Source organism: Lemur catta, chromosome X (genome assembly GCF_020740605.2).
Source record: "Lemur catta isolate mLemCat1 chromosome X, mLemCat1.pri, whole genome shotgun sequence".
Lineage (NCBI taxonomy): Eukaryota > Metazoa > Chordata > Mammalia > Primates > Lemuridae > Lemur > Lemur catta.
The window spans coordinates 4,103,998-4,124,328 of record NC_059155.1 but is presented as its reverse complement, the minus strand read 5'-3'; the positions used below and the strand labels follow the sequence as shown (position 1 = coordinate 4,124,328).

At 38.6% G+C, this 20,331-nt stretch overlaps 1 protein-coding gene across 2 annotated transcripts in view; it reads left to right on the top strand.

The window, feature by feature from the left end:
• Positions 1 to 20,331, top strand: part of CD99L2 (CD99 molecule like 2) — a 105,799-nt gene that overhangs the window by 63,952 nt on the left and 21,516 nt on the right. The window contains exons 3-7 of one of the 2 annotated variants that reach the window (XM_045538411.1): positions 96 to 167; positions 1,241 to 1,315; positions 16,526 to 16,597; positions 16,722 to 16,805; positions 18,779 to 18,844. In XM_045538411.1, the coding sequence (XP_045394367.1) occupies positions 96 to 167; positions 1,241 to 1,315; positions 16,526 to 16,597; positions 16,722 to 16,805; positions 18,779 to 18,844 (369 nt within the window). The remainder of the gene's footprint in view (positions 1 to 95; positions 168 to 1,240; positions 1,316 to 16,525; positions 16,598 to 16,721; positions 16,806 to 18,778; positions 18,845 to 20,331) is intronic. The other variant, XM_045538412.1, reaches the window with a different exon arrangement.

Here is a 20,331-nt window from a genome sequence, read left to right as displayed (position 1 = left end):
ACTCTACTTGTGATGTGACTTCCCCAAGTCATGAAGTAGCTGCTGTGTTTTGTTACTAAATGTGCTCCCCTTGCTGTCCTCCCTCCCCCTTTTAGAGAGATGGGACCACATCACCACCACCACAACCAAGAGGCCAGGAACTACAAGAGCTCCAGCAAATCCTGCAGGTAATGTGGCTGCTCTGAGGAAGGCAGTAAGAGGGGACCCCATGCAGCTCCCTCTGGGACAGCGTCCAAGTGAGCTACCTCTAGTTTTAAGCTGCATGTATGCAAAGCCAACCAAGGTTTCCATCCAAACACTGGATTTAACTTAATAGGGTGCATAGCTGGCTGATCACTATGTCTTCTGTGTTTTTTATGAAAAATCTTGCCTGGGAAAATTTCAAGAGGCAAATAAATGTATTTGGACTACTTTATCTTGTCAGCCATTTCATATTCTAAAATCAGGGAAGATATAATAGAGGTTTTATGAAGCCCATCAAACATTTTCTTTAGGAAGATGGAACATTTTGGAATGACATTTATTTTACACTGTCATCTTTCAGTAAAGGATGTCGGAACTCGGTGCTTCTTTACAACTCATTCTTGTAGTTGTTTGAGCCTTTCTTCAGATGGGCTATTTTACCATTCAGAGAAGTCGGACATCTTCACTGACATTAAGAAAAACTTGGTCCTGGGGTTGGAGCCCCAGTCGTTGGTCTAATCCAGCAACCTGTTACCAGTACTTTAGGGGCATGCTAATACATTCGCTGCAGCGGAGAGTTAATTTCCTTCTGAAGAGATGGTGATGACCCAACAGAGAGTCACTGTCACTTTATGATTTGTCTGCATTTCTTCACATTTCCACATTCAAAGAGGCGTTTTGTGAGCCATGTGGACTCCCTTTTAATTTCCCAGTTTATGGGCTCTGTGCACCTCGTTTTGAATTTTGGGTTAATACTTGCCATCAGTGAGTATACTGTTAAAAATGTTCTGACTACTGGCCTAAGCAAAGCACAGTTAGGAATATAATTAACTAAAAAACTGGTAGTATATCCCAAAGTCAGAAAGCAGTAACTTGCTCCATCCTGTATATGTTTCCATTATCAATGTCCGTACACAGAGTTGGATTCCAATTTATGTTTTTGTCTTAACCCATTGTTCTGATCAGTTGAACCCATGGGCGTTTTGGTGTTTTTGGAATCTCGGACCCAGTTGTTAATCAGTTGGCTATTTCCTTTGTGTTTTGGGGCCCACTGAAGGTAGTGAATTTGGCTTGGCTGATGCTTTGGGTGATCGAGATGGTGGCGGCAGGAAACCGAGTGCGGGAGGAAAAGGTAAGTCATGGCTGGGTCCTGTTTCATTAACTACCACAGCCCACAGAGCCACCCTAGGCCTGGCAGAGCTCAGGGCACTTCCAGCCACAGGAGAACCCCAAAACTGTGGTTCTCGAACTTTTTGGTCTCAGGACTCATCAAATCATTGAGGATCTCAAGAGCTTTTGTTTATGTGGGTCGCTTCTCTAGATATTTACCATCTTAGGACTTAAAACTGAAAAACTTTCCACGTTTGTTAATCTAAAATGAACAACACTAAACCTACACTCTTAACACAAAATATTTTTATGAGAAATAAGTGTGCTTGGCAGGACAAAAACAAAATCTAGTGAGAAGAGTGGCATTATTTTCGATTTTTGCAAATTCCTCTCATGTCTGGTTCGATAGACGCCAGCTGTATTCTCACGTCCACTTCTCTGTTCAGTTGTGAGATGATGTTTTGGTTGAAGTATATGAAGAAAATCCGGCCTCCCACTCATATGCAGTGGGGGAAGGGAGGAATATTTTGATAGACTTTTCGGATGACTGTGGACGTTCTCTGATAGGACAGCAAAAGTCAACCAGTGGCTGTTTCTTACAGGTTAAGTACAGTGTGGAACGTGCAACTCTGTCAGTGAAGGTTGGTTCCACGGGACTCTGTAGCCCTCTCACTGTGTCTTTTTTACTCATTCATGGTTTTGTGACGTTGTACGTCAGTCACTGGGAAAAATATTGGTATCCTGAGGTTTTTTGAGCTTCCAAGTAAGCCACGTTTCATTATGCAAAACCAAAAGTCACATGTATGCATATCATGACCCATCTCATTAGAAGAAGTCTGTAAGTATTGGGAAGCCGTTAAACTCAGTGGTGGATGTAGGTTTGTTTTTCAAAATCCTAATTTTTACTTGAAATCTTATCATTGGCAACAGATGCCATCAGTGGTTTTCCTTGATGAGCTCATTTCATTTTCAAGGAAACATCTGCCAAATATTCAAGTTGGCAAAACTATAGTTATGAAAAAGTTTAAATATTTATTAATTACTCTTCAGTTCACTCTTTCAAGGAAAAATCTGTGAGAGGAGTGACAATCTACTCAAATGGCAGTAATTACACAAGTGGTTTTTCTGTGTCAACGTTTGTATTTCGATGTGCTGTGTAAAAGCTTCAAATGTATTTAGTGTTTTATCAGCGAATATTAAAAGTTCATGCTTTAATAAAACTAATAAATTTCCTATTTCTTTTAGTTTCCCAGTGTTCCTGAGTATATTGTCATAAATTTGGAAGCTTAAAATAATATTCAATTATTTTCTAAGTTTCCCTGCACTGCTGAAGTTCAGCCATTTAAGTGCCAAAACTTTTTTGACAAAATGTCCCTTGTTTCTCAACTTTCTCTTTACATACTTCTTAAAAATTAAACTTTTATTTCTAGATAATCATAGATTCACGTGCATTTGTAACAAATAATACAGAGCGATCCCCTAATGGCAACATCTTGTCAATTGTACTGTACTGTCACAACCATATATTGACGCTGATATAATCTACCCATTTTGTTCCAATTTCCCAGTTTTGTTTGTCTTCACTGATATGTGTATTCTCTGCAATTTCATCACATGTGTAGGTTTGTGTACCCACCATGATAGTCAGATACAGAATAGTTCCATCACCGTAAGTATCTTGTCATTACATTTTATAACCATACCAACCTGCCTACAGTGTTGTCCCCCTCTCCTATCCCTTCCCTAACCCCTGGCAAACCATTAATCTATTTTTCATTTGTAAACTGTTAATCATTTCAAGACTTTTATATAAATGTAATCATAAAGTAGGCAATTTTTTGGAATTGGCATTTTTTGTGCAGCATAAATCAGTTGGGATCCATCTAAGGTGTTGGGTGTATCAATTGTTTATTCATTGATACTGCCGAGAGGTATTCCATGGTATGGATGTACCACAGTTTATTGAAGTCGTTGCCAGTTTTTGGCTATTATGAATAAAGCTACTATGAACTCCTATAGTTTTTTTGTGTGAACATAATTTTTTCTTTCTTTAGGAATAAATGCCCAAGAGTACAACGGCTGGATCATATGGTAGTTACGTTTAGTTTTGTAAGAAGTGGCCAAACTTTTCCAGGAAGGTTGTAATATTTTACATTCCCTCAAGTGTCGTGTGAGTAATCCAGTTGTTTCACCGGCATTTAATGTTGTCACTATTTTGTACTTTAGCCATTTTGATAAGTGTGTGGAGATATCTTATCGTGGTTTTAATTTGTATTTCTCTGGATGATGATATGGAACATCTTTTCATATGCTTATTTGCTATCTTTATCCTTTTGGTGGAATGTCTGTTCATGTCTTTGGTCCATTTTACAATTGAATTTTTTGGTTTTTTTATGGTTGAGTTTGAGAGTTCTATAAATATTCTAGATACTAGTCCTTTGTCAGATAACGTGGTTTGCAAATATTTTCTCTCATTCTGTAGCTTGTCTTTTTGCCCTCTTATCAAGGTCTTTTGCAGAGCAAAAGTTTTTAATTTTGACGATGTACAGCTTAATCAATTTTTCCTTTTATGGATTATGCTTTTGATGCAAAGTCTAAGAACTCTTTGCCTGTACCCAGGTTCCATATATTTTTTCCTGGAAATTAACTTTTGCCTATGAATGTTTAATTGCTCCAGTATGATTTGTTAAAAAGACTATCCTTCCATTGAATTGCTTTTGAAACTTCAAAAAAATCAATTGTAAATAATTATTTTTGTTGAAGTTTGTGTTCTTATATTTTGTTGAGGCTTTTTGCTTCTCTATTCCTGTTGGACATAAGTCTGTAGTTTTTCTTGTGATATCTTTGTCTGGTTTGGGTATCAGTAACTTAACTGGTCTCTTAACTCGTGTTTCCTCCTCTTTTATTTTCTGGAAGAGTTTTTTGAAGGATTGTTAATTATTTAAATATTTTATAGACTTCACCAGTGAAGGCATATGGTCCTAGGCTTTTCTTTGTGGGAAGTTTTTTGATTATTATATATACTTGTTGTAGTTCTATTCAGATTTTCTTCTTCAGTCAATCTCAATAGTTTGTATCTTTCTAGGAATTTGTCCATTTTATCTAAGCTATCTAATTTCTTGGCATATTTTTGTCGGTGGTATTCCCTTAAAATGCTTTTTATTTCTGTCAGGTCAGCAGTGATGTCTTTCTTCTCTTTCATTTCTCATTTTAGTACAAACCATCTCTCTCTTTCTCTTTGTCAGTCAAACTGAAGGTTTGTCAATTTTGTTTTTCTTTTAAAAAACCATCTTTTGTTTTTATAGACTTTTTCTATTTTTCTATTCATTTCTTTTTTCTCTTCTCTTTCTTTCTTTCTTTTCTTCCCTCCCTCCCTTTCTTTCTTTCTTCCCTTTCTTTACAGGGTCTTGCTCTGTCACCCCAGGTAGAGTGCTGTGGCATCATCATAGCTCACTGCAATCTCCAACTCCTGGGCTCAAACGATCCTCCTGCCTCAGCCTCCCAAGTAGCTGGGACTACAGGCATGTGCCACCATGCCCGGCTAGTCTTGCTATTTTTTTTTTTTTTTTGTAGAGACAGGGAACTTGTTTCTCAGGCTGGTCTTGAACTCCTGAGCTCAAGAAATCCTCCCTCCTCAGTCTCCCACAGTGCTAGGATTACTGACGTGAGCCACTGTGCCCGTCATGTTTTTCATTTATTTCTACTCTCATCTTTATTATTTTCCTCCTTCCACATGTTCTGTTTGATCTCCTTTTTCTAGTTTTCCAAGGTGAAAAGTTAGGCTATTGGTTATAGATCTTTCTTCTTTGTCTATTTATAGCAATAAATTTCCTTCTAAGCATGGCTGTGACAGTATCTCATAAGTTTTGGTAGATTGTGTTTTTGTTTTCATTCTTCTCAAAGTATTTTTTAAATTTCTCTTCTGATTTCTTCTTTGACATATTAGTTACGTTGGAGTATATTGTTTCATTTTCATATATTTGTGTGAAGTTCCCTAATTTATTTCTGTCATTGCTTTCTGATTGTGAGCAGAGAGCATACTTTGTTTGATTTTAATCCTTTTAAATCTGTTAAGACTTGTTTCATGGCATATCAGATGGTATATCCAGGAGAATGTTCCCAGTGCATTTGAGAAGCAAATTCTGCTGTTGTTGGGTGAAATGTTCTCTGTATGTCACTTAGATTCTGATGGTTGTTTGTGTCAGTTCTTCTACATCCTTGCTGATTTTTGTTTGGTCTGCTAGTCCAATTAATTGCTGACAATAGGGTATTGAATTCCCCAATGATAATTGTGAATTTATTTCTCCTTTTATGTCTATAAGTTTTTGCTTCATGTATTTTGAGTTTCTGTTTTTTGGTACATCCAAATTTGGGATCACAGTGTCTTCCTGGTGGATTGATTCTCTTATCATTGGGTTATGTCCCTCTTTTTGTCTAGTAATTTCCTGGCTGGGACACTTCCTTTATCTGATATTAATGTAAACGTTCCTGCTTTCTAATTTTTTAGATTAATGTTCAAATGCACATTTAGATACCAAAATTATTAATAGAAAGTTGTTTCTTGAGGTCAAGTACCATATCAGTGAACTTTCCCTGTTCATTTCCACTGAACCACATTGGACTCTTTTACCCTATGAATGGATCTTTTATCCAGTCATGATTTTGTAACATCCTGTACAGGTTATATGGAAAATATTGGTGTCCTGAGTTGTTCTGAGCTTCCAAATGATGACACCTTTCCTTATGCAATATTCAAACGTCACATTTGTTAATATCACCACCAGTCTGACAGGAAGTCTTTATTTATTGGGACACTGTCAGTCTCATGGTACTGGATACACATTTTTCAAAGTTCTAATTTTTTTTTAAAGCTCAAATTTTCTTATTTTCAAATACTGTCAGTTGACTTCCTTGAAGTGACAGGCACACTTCATTCATTTTCAAAAGAATTTTTGTAAATATTCAAATATGAATATCGATAGTTTGTCATTTGCTCTTTCAAGGAAATTTGGTCTTCCATGAGAAGAAACATGTGGCTAATTCATTTCAAAACTGAAACAGTCACACAAGTGGTTTTTCTTGAGTAACCTGTTGTACTTGGGTATGCAACAGAAATGCTTTAAGCACCTTTCCATTTCATCACACAAAATGTTAAGCTCTAATAAAATTTTTTCAGCTCCCTGATATTTATTTTGTATGTTTATAACCAATTACGTTTAGTGAACTAAATAATAATAATTAAAATAATTTTTTATTCACTCTCATTTCCCTGGGTCTGGAGTGTGGGTCCTATTTAGTTGAGTTCTCTGCTAAGCGCCATATATAAGACTGCAATGCAAATGTCAACTGGGACTAGGGTCTCATCTAAAGTTTGAGATTATGTTAGCTTCATATTGCTGCTGTAATGAATTGCTACAAACTTGGTTGTGTAAACAACACAGGTTTATTCTTATCATTATCATTAAGGTCAGAAGTCCAACATTGGATCTTTCTGGGCTAAAATCAAGGTGCTAACAGGGCTGCGTTCCTTTTGGAAACTCTGAAGGAGAATCTGTTGCCTTTTCTTTAACTGCTTATAGAGGCCACTTGCATTTCTTGGCTTGTGGCCACTTCCTCCATCTTGAAAGCCAGTGGAGTAGCATCTTCAAGTCTCTCTCTGACTCTCACCCTTGCTCCCATCCTTACATCTCCTTCTCTGACTCTCCTGCCTTCTCTTTCCCTTATAAGGACCCTTATGCTTATACTGGCCCCACTGGATAATTCAGGATAATCTCTCCATCTCAAGGGCCTTAGCTTTATAACATTTGTGAAGTCCCCTTTCCTGTGTAAGGCAACATATTCACAGGTTCACAATTGTTGGCAGAATTCATTTCTATGAAGCTATAGAACTCATGGCTGCTTGCTTCTTCAAGATTGGCCAGGAAAGTCAAAGAATTTCTGCTGCCTTACTGTCAGCTCAGGGAAGGCTTCAAGCCCTCTTTTTAAGGGCTCACATGATTATGTCCGAACCACCCAGAATATTCTCCCTTTTGAATAATTCAAAGTCATAATGATTGGACATCTTAAGTACATCTGCAAAATCCATTCACCTCTGCTATGTCATCACCTGATCACAGGAGTGACACTCAGCCTATTCATGGGTCCCTCCCAGACTCAAGGGGCAAGGATTATACAGGGTGTGTACATCAAGGGGTGGGAGTCTTGGCAGCCATCTTAGAATTTTGCCTACCATGTTCATCTAGGACATGCCTAAGTGAAACTGGCATTCTCTTTCAGCTGTGTGTAGTGGTGAAGAATTGAATGACTTATAGTACCGTTTGGTGCCACTGCCTTGGTTCATGCTAAGGGGCCAGCAGGTTTACTCACCATTGCTTTTATACCACAGTGCAAATATCAACCCCATGGAAAGGGCAAAGAACATCTAAGGATGATTATGTAAGAAATAGTTATGAGCTCATGGACCCCCCTGAGGGGTCCATGGAACACTCTTTGAGAACCACTGTTTGAGAAGATGACCTTACACAGTCACGTGGCATCAGGATGTTTCATTTGGCTCAGTAATCTCTTCAGTATTAACGTGCAGCGAGCACGTACTGTGGTGCTGCGGGCAGACAGGAGGGCTGCTTTAGGTGTCGTTTGTTGTACAAGCCATCCCTTTTCAGTTCCACTTCTGTAGACAGTAATATAAATTAATTCAACCTTTTGGGAGGGCAGTTCAGTAAAATCTTTGAGCAATTCTACTTCAAAGCATTTTCCCTCTAGGTAAACTTATGCATGTGTGCAGAGGTACATTTGAAATGATGTTTGCGACTTTCTTGTGTTTTGTATCAGGCAAAAATTAAACGTTCTCAAATTCTAGTGAAATACATAAATTCTAAACCATTCATACTCTACAGCCATCACAAAGAATAAGGTAGATCTCTGGAACCAATGGAAAAAAGGGAAATCGCAGAACAGGATGTATGTAGTACAAGTCAATTTCTATCAAATAAAAGTGGATGTGAGCACACAGACCAGACACACAGGCCTGCGTACAGATCTGAAAAGCTAGGGTAGCCACCACTGGTGATAGGTTTGAGGCTGGATTTTTCTTGCAATTCTATACCATTGGATATTTTTAATACTGAGCATATATTACCTTTATTAATAAATTTAAACTTAAAAAAGTAAAGCCATCTTTACTAATGAGGAAGAACTCCAGATGTCAGACTGGAGAGAATCTTAATGATCATGTCCTCCCCCCATTGTTCACATGGGAGGGACTTGTCCAGGGTCATGCTGCACGCCAACAGCACAGCTGGGCCGGAGTCTGGGGATTCTGGCTTTACCGCAAGGGCCTTTTCATCTGTAGCATGTTGCCACAACAAGTGTTTGCACAGGGAAGGTACTGATGGACCCAAATGTGAGTTCAGGGTCAGGTGGTGCACCTTGGTTGGCCAAAGAGTTGTTGCAGTACCTCAGAAGCGCAAGTTTGCACGTGTAGTGTGTACTGGTCTGCTTGGCAGCTTTCGTTGTCTATGGAACACTAGATCTAACTGTCTAGAAAGCTAAGAGGGGAGCTGGTCTCTAAGGGGTAAGTACACTGCAATAACAGAAAAATTGTAACCCTGGGATCCCAAGAAAGGTTGTATTCTATATCTTGATTTCAAAGAGACACAGAACTGTGTTATTTGCTCTGTAAAGATATGCTCTCTGGAAGGTTTGCAGTGTTGACGGAGCCATTGGGCAGAGGAAGGAATATGCCCCAGTTGTTTGGAAAGTTGCCTTCTGCACCAGCTCGTTCCTAGACGTTCTTACCCACTGCCATTTTCCAGTCTGGTCTACATTATTTGCGCCTTAGTTTTTAGTGTGGATAATACACGTTTCTGAGTCCCTGAAGACCAACCTTTTACATGTCATACCTTTTCTGTTATTTTTTTATTATTATTATTTTAGAGTTGGAGTCTCACTGTGTTGCCCAGGCTGGTCTCGAACTCCTGGGCTCAAGCGATCCTCCTGCCTCAGACTCCCTAGTAGCTGGGACTACAGGCGTGTACCCAGCCATACCTTTTTTTTTTTCCCCATCAAAAATTCCCTTGGTGCTCAAATAAGTATTCATCTTTCTAATTGACTTTTTACTTTGAGGTAATTGTAAATTCACATGAATTCACACGAAATAATATAGAGAGATCCTGTGCATCCTGTACCCAGTTTCACCCAGTGGTAACATCCTATAAAACTATAGTGTAAGATCATAACCAAGATATTGACATTGATATAATCCAGTGATCCTATTCAAATTTCCCCAGTTTACTTCTCCTTGTGTGTTTGTTCACTTCTGTGCAATTGTATCACTTATGTGGGTTCGTGTGTATACCGTGATAGTTCAGACAGAACAGTTTCATCACCACAAAGATTCCTCTTGTTGCCCTTTTATAAACATAGCCACCCCACACCACCCCCTCTTTGCCTGTGTCTGGCTCCTGACAACCAGTAATCTGTTTTCCATCTGTAGAATTTTGCAATTTCAAGAATGCTGTACAAATAGAATCATATAGTATGTAATGTTTTGGGACTATTTATACTCGACATAATTCCCTTGAGATCTATCCAAGTTATCACATGTGTCAATAATTTGTTGCTTTTCTTGCTGAACGGTATTTCATGATATGGGTGTACATAGAATTTGTTTAACTGCTCACCTGTTAGAGATCATCCGGGTTGTTTCCAGTTTGTGGCTATAAGCATTCATATATAGGGTTTCGAGTGAACATGAGTCTTTATCTCTCTGGGATACATGCCCAGGACTGTGATTGCTGTGTTGTATGACAGTTATAGTTTTCGTTTTTAAAGAAATTACCAACGTGTTTTTGTGGTGAGAACATTTAAGATCTACTCTTTAGGCAATTTTTGAGTATACAATATATTAACTGTAGTAACCCTGTCGTCCAATAGATCTCCAAAACTTTTTCCTCCTGTCTAACTGAAATTTTGTACCCTTTGACCAGCATCTCTCCAGCCTCTGGCAACCACCATTCTATTCTCTGCTTCTCTGAGTTCAATTTCTCTAGTTTACACATGTAAGTGAGATCATGCAGTGTTTGTCTTTCTGTGCCTGGCTAATTTCACTTAGCATAATGTCCTCCAGGTTCATCTACGTTGTCACAAATGTATCTATCTCTTTGCCACTGTCTTGATCACTGTAGCTATCACGTAAGCCTTAATATTGGTTAGAGTGATTTATCCCACTTTTTATTTATTTATTTTTGGTGATACTGGGTCCTTGCTCTGTTGCCCAGGCTAGAGTGCAGTGGTGTAATCATAGCTCACTGTACCTCCAAGTCTCAGGCTCAAGTGATCCTCCTGGGCTGGAACTACAGGTATGTGTCACTATGCCCAGCTAATTTTTTAAATTTTTTGCAGAGACAGAATCTCACAGTGTTGTCCGGGCTGCTCTCAAACTCCTGGCCTCAAGTGATCCTCTCACTTTGGCCTCCCAAAGTGTTGGGATTGCAGGTGTGAGCCACTGCACCTGGCCCCATTTTGTTCTTTTTTTGAGATTTTTAAAAAACTAGGGCCTGTGGCCTTTCCATAAAAATTTTAGAATAAGTTTGTCTATGTCTCAAAAAACCCCTGCTGGGATTATGATAGGACTGGCGTTAAACATATAGATCAGTTTAGGGTTTAGAGAGAGTTGATATTCTTACTTAAGAGGTTGGGTCTTCCAGTCCATGAATACAGTATGTCTATTTATTTATGTTTTCTTTGACTTCTTTCTTTAGAATATTGTAATTTTCAGTAAACTAGTCTTGTACATGTTTCAGTATATGCTTAAATATTTTATTTTCTTTCAAGCAATTGTGAATGGTAGTGTGTTTTTAATTTTGTGTCCCAAATGTTCATTGCTGTTTACATGAAATTGAAATTCCTTTTTTTTTTCTTTTTTTGTTTTTTGAGACAGAGTCTCGCTCTTTTGCCTGGGCTAGAGTGCTGTGGCATTTAGCCTGGTGCAGCTCAAGCGATCCTCCTGCCTCAGCCTCCCAAGTAGCTGGGACTACAGGCATGTACCACCATGCCCAGCTAATTTTTTCTTTTTTTATTAGAGATAGGGTCTTGCTCTTGCTAAGGCTGGTCTCAAACTCCTGAGCTGAAATGATCCTCCTGCCTCGGCCTCCCAGACTGTTAGGATTACAGGTATGAGCCCATAGCACTTGGTTGAAATTGAAATTCTTGATCTTGTGTCCTAAGACCTTGCTGAACTCACTTATTAATTCTAGGATTTTTTTGTGGGTTTCTTGGAATTTTCTATGTACATGATATCATCCCATAAATAGGGACAGATTTATCCCTTCCTTTCCAGTTTGTATATATTTTTTTCTTATTGCAATGCTAGAACTTCTAGTGCTATGCTAAATAGGAGTGATGTCCTTGGCTTTGTTCCTGACCTTAGAGAAAGAACATTCAGTCTTTCACCGTTAAGTCTGTTGATGGCTATAGGTGTCTAGAAAAGATGTTCTTTATGAAGTTGATGTAGTTCCTCTTTATTCCTAATTTGCTTAAGGTTTTTTTTTTCCATAAATAGGTGTTGGAATTTTTCGTGTCAATTAATGATTATGTGATTTTTCTTTTTTAGTCTGTTGATAGGATGTAGTACACTGATTTTCAAATATTGACCCAGTGTTGCCTAACTGGAATAAATCCCATTTATTCATGCTGTATAGTTCTTTTTATACATTCTATTCAGTTTGCTAATATTTTGTTGAAGATTTTTGCATGTAAGTTGATGAGAGATGTTGGTCTAAAGGTTTTTTTTTTTTTTTTTTAAATACAGTCTTTATCTTTGTTTGCTACCAGGATAACACAGGCCACATAAAATGAATTGGGACGCATTCCCTCCTCTCTTCTTTCTGTAAGAGAATGTGTATAATTGATAGGTTTTTTTTTTAATGTTTGCTAGAATTCTCCAGTGAAACCATCAAGGCCTGGAGATTTCTCTTTTGGGAACTTTCAAATTAAAAATTGAATTTCATTAATGGATATAGGAATATTCAGGTTTTATTAATATATTTCACCTAGGTTGAGAGTTTTTTTTTATTGTGATAAGCATACATAACAAAATTTACCATTGTAACCATTCTTAATTGTATAATTCAGTGGCATTAAATATACTGTTATCCCTTGGTATCTTGGACATTGAATCCAGGACCCCTGTGCATAGCAAATCCTCAGATGCTCAAGTCCCTTATATGATGGTGTAGTATTTGCATGTAACCCATGCAATCCTCCTGTGTACTTTATTTATTTAGAGATGGAGTCTTGCTCTGTCACCTAGACTAGAGTACTGTGGCATCGGCCTAGCTCACAGCAACCTCAGACTCCTGGGCTCAAGTGATTCTCCCTCCTCAGCCTCCCTAGTAGCTGGGATTACAGGCGTGTGCCACCGTGCCTGGCTGATTTTTCTATTTTTAGTAGAGATGGGGTCTTGCTTTTTGCTCAGGCTGGTCTCGAACTCCTGAGCTCAAACAATCTTCTCACCTCGGCCTCCCAGAGTGCAAGGATTACATGCGTGAGCCACTGCACCTGCCCTTCCTGTATACTTTAAATTATCTGTAGATTACTTATAATACCTAATATATTGTAAATATTGTGTAAATAGTTGGTATACTGTATCTTAAAAAATGTATTTTTATAATTGTATTTTTTTTATTGTTTTCTGAATATTTTTGGTTCACAGATGGTTGAATCCATGGATGTGGAACATACAGATATGTTGTGCAACCATCATCATTATCTATTTCTAGAACATATTTTTATCATCCTAAACAGAAGCTCTATGCCCATTAAACAGTCACTCCTCATTCCTCCTTACCCCCAGCTCCTGGTAACCTCTATTATACTTTCTGTCTATAAGAGTTTGGCCATTCTAGGTACCTCATATAAGTAGAATCATAAATATTTGTACTTTTGTGTCTGGCTTATTTCACTTAATGTAATGTTTTCCAGGTTTATCTATGTTGTAGCCTGTATCAGAATTTCATTCTTTTAAGGCTGAATAATATTTCATTATTATATGTATGTACAGTATTTTGTTTATCCATTCACATGTGAAGGACATTTGGGTGGTTTTCTCCTTTTAGCTGTCATGAATAATGCTGTTATGAGCATTGGTGTGCAAGTATCTCTTTGAGCCTCTGCTTTCAATCCATTTGGGTATGTACCTAGAAGTGGAATTGCCAGATAATATAGTTAGTCCTGTGTTTCACATTTTGAGGAACTGCCAAGCCGTTTTCCTCAGGAGCTGTACCATTTTGCATTCCCACCGGCATGCACCAGGGTTCCAGTTTTTTCATGTCCTCACCAACATTTGTTATTTTTCATTTTCTTTTACAATAGCCATCCTAATGGGTGTGAAGTGGTATCTCATTGCTGTTTCAGTTTGCATTTCCCTAATGATGTGATGCTGAGTGTCTTCATGTGTTTATTGCCCATTTGTATATCTTCTTTCAAAATATATCTATTCAAGTCTTTTGTCTATTTTAAAGTCAGGTTGGTTGTTTTTGTGTTGTTGAGTTGTAGTAGTTCTTGATATAGTATAGATATATTCTTTGTTAGATATATGATTGGCAAATATTTCCTCCCATTCTTGTGATTTGTCTTTTCACTCTCTTGATAATGTTCTTTGATACACAAAAGTTTTTAATTTTGATGAAGACCAATTTATTTTTTTCTACCTATGCTTTTGGTGACATATCCAGAAAATCATTACCAAATCCAATGTCATGAAGCATTTCTCCCATATTTTCTTCTATGAGTTTTATAGTTTTAGCTCTTATGTTTATGTCTTTGATCTCTTTTGAATTAATTTTTGTACATGGTATAAGGTCAGGGTCTAACTTCATTCTTTTTCATGTGGATATCCAATTTTCCCAGCACCATTTATTGAAAAGACTGTCCTTTGCACCACTGAATGGCCTTGACATCCTTGTTAAGGATCTATTGACTGCGTATGCAAGGGTTTATTTCTGGACTGTGTTTTTCTGTTCCATTGGTCTATATGTCTGTTCTTATGCGAGTACCACATTGTTTTGATAACTGTAGCTTTGTAGTAAGTGCTAAAATCAGGGAAGTATGAATCCTCCAACTAAGTTCTTTTTCAAGATTGTTTTCGCTATTTGAGGTTCTTTGAGATTCCATATGAATTTTAGAATTGATTTCTCTATTTCTGCAAAAAGTGTTATTGGGATTTTGGCAGGGATTGCATTGGGTAGTACATATTGTCATTTCAACAATATTAGTGTCTTCTAATCCATAAAGATGGGATCAGGTTGTGTTTTGATAGTTGGTGTTTTTGAAAAATTGGTCCATTTCTTCCAAATTGTCAAATATATGAGCATAAGGTTGCTCATAGCGTTCCATTCTTTGAATGGCTGCAGGATCAGTAATGATATCCCCTGTTTTATTCCTTATATTGGTGTGTTCTTTTTTCCTTTGATGTTAGTAAGGCTAGAGGTTTATTGATTTTATTTACTTTTTCAAAGAACAAGATTTCTGTTTCATTGATTTTTCTATGTTGCTTTCCTATTTTCAATTTAATTGATGTTTGTTCTTGTTTTATTTCTATCTGCTTACTTTGGTTTTCTAATATTCCATTAGCTTTTTCTAGTATCTTAAGAATGTGTATTATTGATCCTGAGACCTTTCTTCATCTCTAACTTAAGCATTTAATATTGTAAACTTCCCTCTGAACACTGCTTTGGCTGCATCCCGCATCTTTTGTTATGTTGTATTTTCATCTACAAATAGTTCTATGTATTTTTAATAATTCCTTTGAGACTTTTTCTTTGACCCTTGTTTTATTTAGAAGTATATTGTTTAATTTCCAAGTGTTTAGAGATTTTCTTGTTTTTTCTTTTCTTGTTTCTAATTTGAATTATACAGAGTGGAGTCTCTTTGACCATAATGGATTCAAACTGTTGAAGTTTGTTTCCTGGTCCAGGATATGATCCCTGGTGAATATTCCATCGATGGTTAAACAGTTGTTTATCCTGCTGTGATTGGGTAGAGTGTCCTATTATGCCAATTAAATCCCGTTGGTTGATTTTGTTGTTCAGTTCTTCTGTATCCTTGCAGATTTTCAATCTAGTTAGCTCTACCAGTTGCTGAGAGTGGAGTGTTGAAGTTTCCAACTATAAATGTGGATTTGTTTATTTCTCCTTTCAGCTCTATCAGGTTTTTACCTCATGTGCTTTGAGATTCTGTTGTTAGGTGCGTACATATTTAGGATTGTTATGTCTTCCTGACAGATTGATCCTTTTATCATTATGTAATATCCTCTTTATTCCTGCTAAGAACTGTTGGGTCATGACTTACTGTATTTTTTATACTTTCTTTGCAGAAGATTCAGACCTATTTTTCTTTGATCCATGGACAACACTGAGGCCCTCTCCAAAAATGATAGGCAATGCATTTTAAATGGCCTTGGGCAGTTTGGCCATCAAACTATTGATCTATAAAAGTTATTGAGCTTCCCCCCAACACATTGCTGTTTCTCTTCTTGGTGCTTGCTTGTATACAGCATTGTTTCTGCCTTTTCCCTCTATTAACTTCAGTAGTAGGAACAGTTATAGCACAGTCTTCTCAAGTTCAGAAAAGAAATAATTAGAAAACTTGTGAAGGCCATGCTGTGTAAAATGAGTGAAAGAAGTCCATATTTTTAAAGGAGTCTCATTGTGCCCAAAGACCTAATATCTATAAGAGTAACCACAGTTACATAAAATTGTGTATGTGTTGTAACCATTTTCAGTTTCTAAGATACTCCTATTCTTTACTGAGAATGTAACCTCAGTTCATGCCTGGGCAGTATTAACTGTGGCTTAAGTGCTAGATTTGACAGTGGTGGAACCGAGGCTTGGAGATCTCAAGAGTCACATTCAAGCTCTACAACTCCCTGGCCTGTGTGGTCATGTCCCACAAATCTGGGCTCCAGTCCCGGCTTTACCACTCACCTGGTCACATGTGGGACTGCATCTGCCTGGCAATCCCCATCCCTGAAGAAAAGTGAACAGAACCCACATCACTTAAACCTTTACATCTCTGTCATCCATCTCAAAGTGAGTCTTCAGAGATCATACAGGGGGCCTCAAGGACCAAGACAAGGGTACTCTATTCATGATGTGACTTCCCTGAGCCATGAATAGCCGTTGCCTTTTGTTCCTAAATGTGGTTCCTTTGCTGTCCTCCCTCCCCCTTTTAGAGAGATGGGACCACATCACCACGACCACAACCAAGAGACCAGCAACCCCCAGAGCTCCAGCAAATCCTGCAGGTACGGTGGCTGCTCTGAGGAAGGCAGTAAGGGAGGACCCCACGCAGCTCCCTCTGGGACAGTATCTAAATGAGCTACCCATAGATTAACTAATTGACTGTCTTTTGTTTTGGGGCCCCTGAAGTTGATGATTTTGACTTGGCTGATGCCTTAGATGATCGAAATGATCGAGATGGTGGTGGCAGGAAACCGAGCGTGGGAGGAAAAGGTAAGTCCTGGCTGTCTAACGCCACTGGACAGCTCTGCAGCTCCCTGGCTGGGTCCTGTCTCATTAACTACCACAGCCCACAGAGCCACCCTGGGCCTGGCAGAGCTCAGGGCACTTCCAGCCACAGGAGAACCCCAAAACAGTGGTTCTCGAACTTTTTGGTCTCAGGACTCCTCAAATCATTGAGGATCTCAAGAGCTTTTGTTTATGTGGGTCACTTCTCTCGATATTTACCATCTTAGAACTTAAAACTGAAAAACTTTCCACATTTGTTAATCTAAAATGAACAACACTAAACCTACACTCTTAACATAAAATATTTTTATGAGAAATAAGTGTGCTTGGCAGGACAAAAACAAAATCTAGTGAGAAGAGTGGCATTATTTTCGATTTTTGCAAATTCCTCTCATGTCTGGTTCGATAGACGCCAGCTGTATTCTCACGTCCACTTCTCTGTTCAGTTGTGAGATGATGTTTTGGTTGAAGTATATGAAGAAAATCCGGCCTCCCACTCATATGCAGTGGGGGAAGGGAGGAATATTTTGATAGACTTTCCAGATGACTGTGGACGTTCTCTGATAGGACAGCAAAAGTCAACCAGTGGCTGTTTCTTACAGGTTAAGTACAGTGTGGAACGTGCAACTCTGTCAGTGAAGGTTGGTTCCACGGGACTCTGTAGCCCTCTCAATGTGTCTTTTTTACCCATTCATGGTTTTGTGACGTTGTGCGTCAGTCACTGGGAAAAATATTGGTATCCTGAGGTTTTTTTGAGCTTCCAAGTAAGCCACGTTTCATTATGCAAAACCAAAAGTCACATGTATGCATATCATGACCCATCTCATTAGAAGAAGTCTGTAAGTATTGGGAAGCCGTTAAACTCAGTGGTGGATGTAGATTTGTTTTTCAAAATCCTAATTTTTACTTGAAATCTTATCATTGGCAACAGATGCCATCAGTGGTTTTCCTTGAGTTGATGAGCTCATTTCATTCATTTTCAAGGAAACATCTGCCAAATATTCAAGTTGGTAAAACTATACTTTGCTTATCATTCATTCTGTCTAATAAAAGTGGTCTTCCGTGACCCAGAGCAGCTAATACATCTTAGAACTGGAATAATCACACAGTCCTTTTGTGAGTCAACTATAGTACTTTGGAGTGCAACAGAAATGCTTTCATCACACAGAATACTAAAATACATGTACTCAAAGGTTGGGCTGTAATAAAATTAATAATTTTTCTGCCCCTGATATTAGTTTTCTGTTGCTGCATAACAAATTACCAGAAAGCTATTTAAGACAACACTCATTTTCTAAGCTCACAGTCTCCTTTGGTCTGGAGTCCAGGGACAGCTGAGCTGAGTTTTCTGTTTAGGGTCTCATCCAGCTGCAGTCAAAGTATTGACCAGGGCTGGGGTCTCATCTGAGGTTGGGCTCTCTTGCAAGTTCATGTGGTGTTGACAGAGTACATTTCCTTGCAGCTGTAGAAATAATGGCTGCTTGCTGCTTCAAGACCAGCAGCAGTGAGGCAGAGAGGCGGGTGGGGAGGAGAGGAGAGAAGCACCCTGTTGCTGCTTATGTGTGAGTTCAGGGAAACGCTAAACCTGTTTTTAAAGGGATTGCTTGATTAAGTCATGCCCACCCAGGGTAATCTTCCTTTTGATTAATGCAACGTCAAACTGATTTGGTGCCTTAATTACATTTGCAAAATGCCCTCACCTTTGGCATGTAATACAACCTAATCACAGGACTGATACCCATCCTATTTGTGGTCCCACTCACAGTCAGAGTGATGGAGCCTTACCTAGGGCATGTGTACCCGTTGGAAGGGATCTTGGGGGCCCTCTTAGAATTCATCAAGGACATTCTCAAGGGCAACTGGCAATCATTTTCTGTGAATATTGGGCAACATTAACACAAGTTTCTTGTTGCTGAAAAATATTTTTGTCATTGAAATGTGTACTTTATTTTCTCTAGGTTTTTCAGACAAGGATCTTGAAGACATAGTAGGGGGTGGTGATTATAAACCTGATAGGAATAAAGGTAAGAGCTTTGATTTGTTCAAACACATGCCTTACTCTGGTTGCTGTGGGGAGTTAGTTATGTTCCCACCAAAAGTTTGGGTCCCTCAGACAGGGGTCGTAGTGAAGGATGAAAAAATAGTAGGAAACAGAAATAAAAATAATACACAGAGCCAAAGATATAGTTTATAAGGTAAAGATTTATGAAGATAGACAAAGCAGGGTGTCCAGAAGGTTACATTTCTTCTCGTGGAAATGTAACCCAGACTGAACTTTCATAGAGATATTTATAGGTAAGTACAGGTTTTTGGTTGTCAAGGGCAATGGGATTTACATAATGATAGGTAGTTTGGTTTAGGGTCAAAGTCTTCTAAAAGGCTACTGCAGATCCTTTAACTAACTCTATCTAGGTGAACAATGAGTTATAAAATCTTCTTAGGGCAAACTTCTAAGTTTTATGCTAAGGCTATTACTTTAGCAAAAACAGAGACATCGTGGCTCTGGTTATTGTGTATTAGAACAGAGATTTCAGAAGTCAAGCACGAGCTGTCCCTTATGCTATTTACTTTAACGGCATGGTTCCATCTGGGCCTGGCTCAGGCAGCGGCATATCTTATGATCAGCTCTCAGCATATCTATTTGATCGGCTCTAATCTCTGGTGGCCTGTCTTTGTTGATCAGCTCTGGCATCCTGTGGCTCTAGGCAGGACCTGCTTTGTCTTTCAAAACAGATGAGAGCCATAGGCCCAGATTGCAGCATTGCCTTGGAAAGCAGCTGCTACTGACCATTGAGACGCCCTCCTGAGGCGAGGCAGATTTTGATATGCGAACTAACATGTTTACATTTTCCTTTAGGGCAAAGCCTTGTAAACTCCTGAAATCATTTCTGTCTCTAAGAATATATGGGGCATTTCTATAAATCAATATTTCTTAGGCTCAACAGTTACAAAGGTGATTATGCAGCAACCTGGTTAATTGAGCCATTTTTACTCAGCCTCTGGGAAATGAGAGGTAGTTCCCAGACATCCCAGCTTTCAAGCTGGGTTCACTTGGAATGATGCAGGCTGTGCAGCTCAAAGGGAGATTTATAATCCCGCTTGGAAAATTCACATATTTCCCCTAATGTTCCTTAAGCCAAGGTACTGCATGGGTTAACATTTCCTTGCTAGCAGAAACCTGTCTGCTGAGGTAGCACCAATTATAATAACTGAGGGCCAGGGGACACGTTGTCTCTCCTGGGATGGGTGGAGCAAAACTCATCATGACAAGCATTTTTTAAAGAGATCCCCACCAGGTCAGATATCTTTTAAAATACCCTTTTATTTGGAAATAATTTAAGACTCACAAGAAGTTAAACAAATAGTTCCTGTGTACTCTTCACTCAGCTTCCCCCAAGACGATCTTGCATTGTCAAAGCCAGGAAGTTGACATTGGTACAATACTGTTAAATCAGGTACAGACTTTATTCAGATTTCATCGGATTTTGCGTGTGTTCAGGTGTGTGTGGGT